The sequence below is a fragment of the Pollachius pollachius genome (genome assembly GCF_949987615.1).
Source record: "Pollachius pollachius genome assembly, chromosome: 12".
Taxonomy (NCBI): Eukaryota; Metazoa; Chordata; class Actinopteri; order Gadiformes; family Gadidae; genus Pollachius; species Pollachius pollachius.
In genome coordinates, this window is record NC_136945.1 from 14,250,803 (window position 1) to 14,260,802 (window position 10,000).

Here is a 10,000-nt window from a genome sequence, read left to right on the forward strand (position 1 = left end):
AATAATTAAGAGAACAACAAGATCTGAGATGGGCAATGTTTCAATTCAAGTCTCATAGCATTTAATTTCTCCCTCAGAACTTTTTTGTTCGTGAAACTGAGTTTGATTCAGTTCGTGACATCAAATAATTCTCGTTAGCGCTCCTCGTTAGGAACAACCGAATGCAGAAAACGCCACTAATTAAAACAAATCCGATCAGACAACAGTGAGGGGAGCTCATACAGCCTCGCTAGTTAGCGTGTAGCACGTTGGAGCGGGGACCTGGGGTCGAGAGGGCCGCTGTCCTCCCTCCTGCCAGGCGCCTGCCGTTTATCTGATGTCTCCAGAGAGGGAGAGACATGGAAAGAGAGAGAGGGAGAGGTCGTGCAAGCAGTCGAATGTATTGGATAACGAGAGGTGAAGGGGTGAAAGATGAAGAGGGAAGGTTTCTTTGCTGTTTAAAAAATAATGAATTGAAACAAGCAGAAGTGTGTGTGTGTGTGTGTGTGTGTGTGTGTGTGTGTGTGTGTGTTAAGAATGCTTGCGTCATTTAAGTAAACTGTATGCCCCACACACACACACACACACACACACACACACACACACACACACACACACAACCTTCATAAAAAGTAAGCTGCTTCTCTCTTCTTTCCCTTTTTGTATTCCTTCCTTCAGTCAGTCCTCTCTTCTTAAAGTCAAATATAAATACATGATGTACATTCAAAAGGTTTAACATTATCCGCCCCCTTCTACTGAAATATAAAATATAAAAAATACAATCATAGCTTTCACTCTCTCCTGCTCAAATCTAAAAACATATAAAAACAATATTTTTTGAACCCCTCTTTCCTCGGACTCAAATGTTTATATAAATACAATCATAGTTTTGTCTTTCTTACCTACTCAAAAACACAGACATTTAAAAACCCAGATTAACATTGTGATGATGACACTAATGCTCCTGGTATACACTGCATTCCTTTCCTGAGTTGAGGCGAGAGTGCACTTTCTTCCTATTTGTGTTTCCATGCTTTACCTCATGTTGCTTTGCTGTCATGCAGTGCTTGGCAGGACTGTGCACGAGGGGGTGTGTTGTGCACGGGGGAGTGTGTTTTGCACAGGGGAGTGTGCACGGGTGAGTATGTTGTGCACGTGCGATTGTGGTGTGCATCGGGGAGTGTGCATGGGAGCATGCACAAGACTCTCAGAACCTCTGTGGTTCGCTGCAGTGTGCCCGAAACCCCAGGGCCCCATGGGTGTCTGGGTGTGTGTGTGTGTGCACGTGTGTGTGTGTGTGCATATAAGAGTGCACTTCTCTTTGTATGTGTGTGTGTTTGTGTGTGTGTGTGTGTGTGTGTGTGTGTGTGTGTATGAGAGTGCAGATCTCTTTGTATGTGTGTGAGTGTGCGTTTGTGAATGCGTTTGTGTGTGTCTGTGTGTGTGTGCCTGCGTGCATAAATATGTGTGTGTGTGTGCGTGTGCGTTGTGTGTGTTTGTATGCATGCCTGCTCCTGTATATGTGTGTGTGAGCGCACATCTGTGTTTTTGTGTGTTGTGTGTATGGTTGTGTGTGAGAGAAGATAAAATAAAACATTTAGACAAAGCTTTTCTTTCATTCCTCCATGGTTGATGTTGAATGTTTCCAAGACTTAATTAGCGAGCCCCTGGCGTGGAATGGATTCTATTATTTTTAATTATTCACCAAACAAACGCTACGCTTTGACAAATCCCCACTTGTCTCAATGTTTTGGGTAGGAAAGATGTTGGACCCAAGAGTGAAAACGTTACTCTATAATATTTAATAATATGCTCATCACAGTGGATGTCATTGCAAAATGATTTAATTCTTTACTCGCCTTCCTTTGCCTTGAACTGGTACTGCAATAGTTAGTAAGTAAATGAGTACTATAGAAGTTTGAATGTATATACCTGTGGGAAGACAGGGAGAGAAAGAATACATTTGAAAGAGAGGGAGGAATAGAATGAGAGGTAGAGAGACAGGGAGAGGTAGAAAGAGAGGAAAATTGAGAGATAAAGAAAGAGGCAGAAAGAGTGGGTGTTATTAACTGATTACCATTAAATCAAATCAGCTTCCCAATAAAACCCTGTCCATCTATCTGTCTACCTTGCTGCCTCTCTGTCTGCCTGCCTGTCTTTACTCTCTCTGTCGAGCATAGTCAGAGCCAGTGGACCAATCAGAACGTTGGGTTCATTCTCTGCCACCATAAGAATGGACAGGTCAGTTCAGACGGTGATAACCTCATGTCTCTTAGGGTGCTCATCGTGGTAACAGCCAACAAAAATCAATCTCTATGTGCTTTCAAGAGGTTTATGTAATTTTGTCTTTCCCCACCCAGTTCTTTGTTTTGACTTCAGGTCATACGCGTGCATGCACTCACACACCAACACACACACCCACACCCTATACACAGAGCGTGTGGTGGTTCACCTCCAACAGAGAGGAGCAGATCGAGATGGCTCCGCTCCTGGGCTCTTAAAGCGACGCTGTGATGCGTTGCTGTGGTCAATAACCCCAGTTAGGCACAGACAATAACACAAACGTACGCACACACACAGATTCATGGAGGTACGCACGTATGCTCACACACCCACGGACACAAACACACTAACACACTAACACCCATGCACACACACGCACACACGTGCATACACACGTGCATACACACACACACACACACACACGCATACGCACACAGACTTATTTGCCCATGCACACATATACACATGCATACACACACTCATACACAAATGCACGCATATACACATAGACACACATAACCAAACACACACACACACACAGACATACACACACACACACACACACACACACACGTACATTGACAGACAGACACACACACACACACACACAGGGACCCACATGCAAACAAAGAGACACGGCAACAGATAAAAGAACAGCGTGTGTGTTTTGACATTTGTGGAGGAATATCTGTTGATAAAGCAAAATAAGTTGTCTTTTCATCCTCTGCCATCCTACTCCACCCCCCTCTCCTTCTCCTTCTCTCCTCCTCTCCTCCTCTCCTCCCAGCTCCCGTCCTTCGATTCATCGACGCCTGAGAAGAAAAGAGAGTGTGTTTTAAAACAACACAAATTGACATTTTCTACAAAAGAAAACTATATTCCTCTCTGCTGGAGGCCGGGTCTCTCAAAGAGACCTTTTACCACATACAGACAGACAGACAGACAGGTAGACGCTCAGGCAGACAGACATGAAGTCAGATAAACAAACAGACAGGCAGGGGGAGAGGCAGACAAAGTGACAGGAAGAAGATTTTAGGGCTAGGCGTATTGTAGCTCTGAGGGCTATGTGTTGTAGTGTCGCTCTGACAACTAAGTGTTTTAGCTAGCGTAGCTCTGAGGGCTATGTGTTATAGTGTCGCTCTGAGAACTAAGTGTTGGAGCTAGCGTAGATCTGAGGGCTAGGTGTCGCGTAGCTCTGAGCGCTAGGTGTTGTAGCGTAGCTCTGTGGGATAGGTGTGGTAGCACTGCTCGGAGTGCTATTTGGTTGTAGGGTAACTCTGAGGGCTAGGTGTTGTAGCATAGATCTGAGGGCAAGGTGTCATAGCGTACCTCTAGGGACTAGATGTTGCAACGTAGCTGTAAGGGCTAGGTGTTGTACCGTAGCTCTGAGGGCTAGGTGTTGTACCGTAGCTCTGAGGACTAGGTGTTGCATCGCTGGCGTTAGCTGTGATGTTTCAGAACAATTCTGGTTCCACACAGAGTGATGTAATTATAATCCAATAAAAGGCATCTGCTACCCATCAACCTTATCCCACTCCTTCCACATACACGCAGACACACACATACACACACACACACACACACACACACACACACACACACACGAACACACACACAAACCACAGGGGGCTTATGCACGTTTAATATATTTTTGTCATTTAAATAGATATATAAGATGAAAGATGAAATAAAAACTATTTATCTCTTTTCCTTTGTGAAATGTGGTATGAGAGAGAGAGAGAGAGAGAGATTTATATATACCATCTCATCTCTCTTTACCTGTTCACATCGGCCTCTCTTCTCATCCATCCATTGACAATAACTCTATTAATATAACTTACTTGTTTCAACAAATTTACCCAAAAGCTGCAAGTGAAAAAATAACTAAATATTTGGAAACAACCAAGCCCCACCAACTGAGAAGGTAGTTGCTCCTGCTGGGAAAGGTACTAGTACTGATAAAAGGTTGCCAGGAAAAGGAAAAGAGAGACAGAAGGAGAGGACAGGAGGGGAAGGGAGGTGAGGGGAGGAGAGAGGATGGGTGGGGAGGGGAGAGGAGGGGAGGGGAGGTGAGAGGAGCAAAGGAGACCAAGAGAGATCAGGGGAGCAGAGGAAAAAGGGCCCAAGAAATCAAGATTGATTTGTGTGCCTCCCTTTTCCTGTGCTCCTCTCTCCTCTAGGAGATGCTCCCACACGTCTTCAGATTAATGTGTGCTCCTCCGCACCTCATCCATCAGCGTCACAAGCTGCTGGTTGCTCTCCAACTCCTCGTCCCTCCATTAAACATCTCTCTCCAAACCCTACCACCTCCCAGCCTGTCCCCGCCTCCCCCCATACTCACCTCTGTCCTCTTAGCCTCTCCCTGCCTCCTCCAATCCCCTCCTCTGTCCCTTTAGCCTCTCTCTGCCTCCTTCAATCCCCTCCTCTGTCCTCTTAGCCTCTCTCTGCCTCCTCCAATCCCCTCCTCTGTCCCCTTAGCCTCTCTCTGCCTCCTCCAATCCCCTCCTCTGTTCTCTCAGCCTCTCTCTGCCTCCTCCAATCATATCCTCTGTCCTCTAAGCCTCTCCCCGCCTCGTCCAATCCCCCCCTCTCTCCTCTGCCTCTTTCTGCCTCCTCCAATCCTCTCCTCTGTCCTCAGCCTCTCCCCGCCTCCTCCATTCCTCTCCTCTGTCCTCTCAGCCTCCTCCATTCCTCTCCTCTGTCCTCTCAGCCTCCTCCATTCCTCTCCTCTAACCTCAGCCTCTTCCCGCCTCCTCCATTCCTCTCCTCTGTCTTCTCAGCCTCCTCCATTCCTCTCCTCTGTCCTCTCAGCCTCCTCCATTCCTCTCCTCTGTCCTCTCAGCCTCCTCCATTCCTCTCCTCTGTCCTCTCAGCCTCCTCCATTCCTCTCCTCTGTCCTCTCAGCCTCCTCCATTCCTCTCCTCTGTCCTCTTCCCGCCTCCTCCAATCCTCCCATCTCTCCTCTCGGCCTCTCCCCCTCACAACCTCTACCACCTCCTCCCCTCCCAACTGCTGTTATCTTGAAGACATTAAAGTGGACCTATTTACTATCCAGTCCTTTACAAGACACTTTTATCCAGAGCAATTTAGGTAGACCACTGACATTTGGGTTTGAGCCCCAGTTTTCCAGGGTTTATGGCCCACACTTGCCAATCCACATCAAAATGGACTGCATTTATTAAGCACAATTTCTAACCTGTGGCCGCTAAAAGCACTTAAAATCACTCATCCATTCACACACTGCTGGCCGTAAAATCTCCAGGCATGAGACTGGCAGTGTTTAATGTAATGTCTTTAGTAATTCTCAATCATTGTATTAGATGAAACAATATGCTAAGATGATAGATGATAAAATATGGATCAGATGATGAAATATATTTTCTAAGTTGAATTACAGTTGTTGGACTTGGGTAAAGTGATTGGTCAGAATGAATGTCTGAATAGAGAGCAACAGCCTCCAGAGAACATTGAACAGGTCAGGAGATTGATGAGACTGATGAACAGGTGCTAGCTTTAGCTTGTTGTGCATTAACAACTTAAATGTACCAGGCCCTATGACAGCTGGCCAAAAGGTTAATGCTATTTCTGTTTTGATCTGGTGTATGTTGGATAATGCTAGCCTCGTTCCGCGTGTAGTTCCAGTGTATGGAGGCTACTCTTGGCTTGGCTCCATCACGCCGGTTTATGTGGGCTAATGCTAAGCTACATTATGCTGGAGATTCACCTGAGGCCAAGGTGTGTGTATCTTAATGCTACGCTACATCATGCCGCGGTATGCATGCTCGCACTAGACAGGCAGACCTGGGAGGACGTTGTGTCAGGGTTGACCTTTTCCCGCCACATGGCAGGCATGTGTCGTGTCACGACTCCTCTCGCAGCGTGGGCTAACGAGCTGCGCCCTCTGTGATTAATGCGGCGCTGCCCAGCCCAACGCAATAAGTCTTCCTCCTGCCAGTCTGACATGACCAACACCACTGGGGGGAGGAGGGAGGGGGAGGGGCTGGGGGTGGGTGGGGCCGTGCAGCCACGACACCTGTCTTTGTCTGCTATCTCACAAGGCCAAGAAAATCGTTGATGTTTGTAGTTTTTGACGTGTAAAGCATGCTAGGGTGCGAGACAGCCCTCATTTCGATAGCAATTCGAGTCAGCGCTTCAATTGAGGTGTTGGAAGCCATGAAAATGGCTGCCAAACATGGGATGACTCATTTATAATTTGTATCGTATAATTAATTAGTTTGTATTGTATTAGGATTTAGAACATTATTTTAAAAGCGCTTTGACACCTGCCATCCAATGTGAGGGACAGATTTTAAACTAGAAAAAAAAAAAGAGTAATGGTTTTGTCGTCAATGGTTGCTCTCCCACTATTCAATTGCAACCATAGAAATGAGAGACTGCTGCAAGCGATTAATGGTTTTAGGACTTAGAAGCTACAAGGCCATCCGATACCACAAAGCCCGAACCTATTAATAATAACCAGTTGGTAAAAAAATCAACATGAATAGAACACGTAGCAACACTTTTTCAGTTTGTGGCGATCCTTCACCCACAAAAGTGCCCGTACAATTTCATCAAAACTTTGCACAACAAAATTGGAAACAGGCTTTCTCTGATTCTATGAAATCCGTGGCTCTTTTGAAACTTCAAAGCTACAATGAAGCTCTGCAGTATCTGAGTCGGACTCAAACTGATGAGTTGATCTGAAAGCCAATGACTGTGTGACTACCTTTCATTATTCTTCTCAGAATATTCAAATATTTGTTTGAAAAACCTTGGAATTATATATATGCATGGCAATGGCACATGGAAAAGGCTCTATCTGATAAATTCCAGCTTGCATTCATTAATTCATGCATCATTCATCCCTCCATCACTATCCATCATCTCCCCATCAACCCGTCAAGCCATCCGCTCACTGACTGTAAAGAAGAGAACGACCCTGAGGAGGTTCAAAGAAACACTTGAGTTCACACGTTGACAACCAAACTCTGATCTTGTTGTTTGAGTCTGAACAGAATGAGTCAAACAGATATTTAGCTTCTCTGCGGGCCATGCACAGTGGCAATTACTAGGTCACAACACCAAGAGGGAGAGAGACAGAGGGAGAGGGAGAGGGACAGAGTGAGGGGGAGACGGACAGTGAGGGGGAGAGTAGGAGAGAGAGAGGAATATCTTCCATTTGTCAGAACCAAGGGCAGCCTGAGCGACATCCTGGACCTCTTAATGATGTAAACAAAGTTATAATTCAAGCTTCTCATCTTCCTTCCCTTCGCCTCTCTCCCTTCTTCACTCCTCCTCTATCTGTCACCAACCCAGAGTACAGTTTTTTCCATTTCCATCTCTTTCATCTTTTCAATCCCCTGCTCCATCAATTCATCTGTTTATTGTGTTAAGAACCAGAAACTGAACGCCAGCCTGTCTGATTTATGTTGTTCGATTTTTTTTTTGGGGTGGAATGACCAATCACCTCAGCGCCTCAGGGTTGATTCAGACTACAGATTATCTATGAGGGTACACCCCGCCGAGAGAACTCTGGGTATGTGTGGGAGGGCTCCGGATACATGCGTGGGCTGGAGTGTGTGTGAGGAGGTAAACTTTTGAGCCGTGACTGCATCCTCGTTTAGACGTGCGCAGCGTCTAGTCTTTGGAGATGAGTGGTTGCTTGTTACGCATGGAGTTTTGATTGAACAGTTAACTGTGATCTCCTCCCCCAGTCTGTCTCTGTGTTCTCATTCAGGGATTAGGGTCCATGTAATTGAGGAATTTCTGCGTGTGTGCTCATTATGGCTGTGCACTGGAAGTCCTCAGAGTGTGTCAATTGAGTGGGCAATTGTGCACGTTGGATTGCAGCTCACAGACGTTTTTTTGCCTTGAGGTTTTTGCACAGATGAAGTAAAATGTCTGCTGATGATCTGTTATGAGTCCTATTATCACTGTTATTTCTATTACAACTAATACCACTTCTACTATCGATGCTATTCATAAGACTAATTTTAGTACACCCATAGGAATGACAGACAGGCAGACAGACGGATAGAGACACACACACTCGCACTCACACATACTCACACTCATTAGCCAAGTCTGGCTGCATGCTGGTTGCTTAAGGCTAGTCTGCAAATTTGATCCCTGGTCTGTTCAGATTACAGATACACTGATTTATTGAACGAGATAACTCTGCAGGGAAGAACACAGACACATGCACGCACCCGGACTCACACACACATACGCGAGTGTGCGCGCACACAGACACAGACACAGTTGCAAGCGACCAATCCAGAAGGCAGAGTTTGGTCCCAACATAGTAATCCTATCTGGGTACTCAGCGATTAAAGTCGTAGAATAATCTATAATCCAATCTCATAATCTGGTAATATTGTAATCTGTCTACATGAGTCTAAACCAAGCGATCACGTCTTTGTTTGACTTATCTGGTAAAAACACACTGGGGAGATCTCCATGGCAACAGGCCACGGGCAGAGGGTAACACCCTTCTAAAAATGGGAACCGCTAAACACAGCACCCCTATGACCACAGTTTAGCAACTGCCCTACTATTTTGTTATCGGTACATATTAGTAGGTATGTGCAGGTATGTAAAGCCTTCACAGCAGCTAAACATCAGCTAAATTTAAAGGGCTAACATCAGAGTTTAACTACAGTTATCTAGGACAGGTTGCTAATGCCTAATCTACTGTCAGCATTTCCACGTTTTAAGCGGAGGAAGCCAATCGGAATGTAATGGTGCTGATGCCCGTTGAGCTAGCCAGCGTTAGCTTGCATGAAGTAGCTTAAGGTAGCATTAGCTGATGAGCCTAATGAGGCAGAACCAGAAGATGGTTGGATTAGTTTCTTAATGTTTAGCCGACCGCATTTAAGCAACCCAAAGATGCAAGCCAACATATGGACACGCAATGATAGCCTGTTTAGTATTTGTGTGTGGATACTCTTTGTGTGTGTGTGTGTGTGTGTGTGTGTGTGTGTGTGTGTGTGTGTGTGTGTGTGTTACATATGGTTAAGCCCATATCAGCCCCGCAGTCTCCAGATCGATACCAGGATTTAGAGATAAATTCCAAAAGTTCTCAGTCATCCCTGCAGGAGTCTTTTAAGAGGTCAACAGGGGTCACTAAAGGTCACCAGGGGCGCACTAGTGGCCATCCGAGTGATTGCATGTTTTCTTGCATGTTGTGAATAGTTTTGAAGTTTGAGGGTTCTGTCTGTAGACCTTAATAACTGTCTCAAAGGCATTTTATGACCTTGTTCCTAGAGATACATATGGTAACATATACATTCAGCCCAATCATCCCAACCACCTATTGGCAAGCAATCTAACATCACAAACAATCAAATGCCAATAAATTAAGAAATTAACACAACTGTTTGCAACATCAAAAGACTGAATTTGCACAGCCAGGAATGAGGAATGCAACCCGCAACCCTCAGATCTGTGACTTCTTTGACCGGAGTCTCTGTCTAAAACTCTTCCCTCCTCTTCTATTTGTGTGTGTGTGTGTGTGTGTGTGTGTGTGTGTGTGTGTGTGTCCGTCCGCCCAGACCCTGTGCACGGACCCCAGACTGTCAACGTGGTTGACATCCGTGCACGCCAGCTCACAATCCAGTGGGAGACATTTGGCTATGCCGTGACCCGTTGCCATAGTTACAACTTGACGGTACGTGTTTACCAAGATGTCTGTCCATCCATCGTAAAGTGTGTCAAGTTTATTGTCTTGTGTCGAATC

The 10,000-nt window shown here is 45.6% G+C and overlaps 1 protein-coding gene across 1 annotated transcript in view; it reads left to right on the forward strand.

Moving 5' to 3' along the window:
• The window catches only part of ptprt (protein tyrosine phosphatase receptor type T), a 150,964-nt gene that overhangs the window by 37,064 nt on the left and 103,900 nt on the right, over positions 1–10,000 (forward strand). The window contains exon 8 of the mRNA XM_079748435.1: positions 9,816–9,931. Coding sequence (XP_079604561.1) covers positions 9,816–9,931 — 116 coding nt within the window. The remainder of the gene's footprint in view (positions 1–9,815; positions 9,932–10,000) is intronic.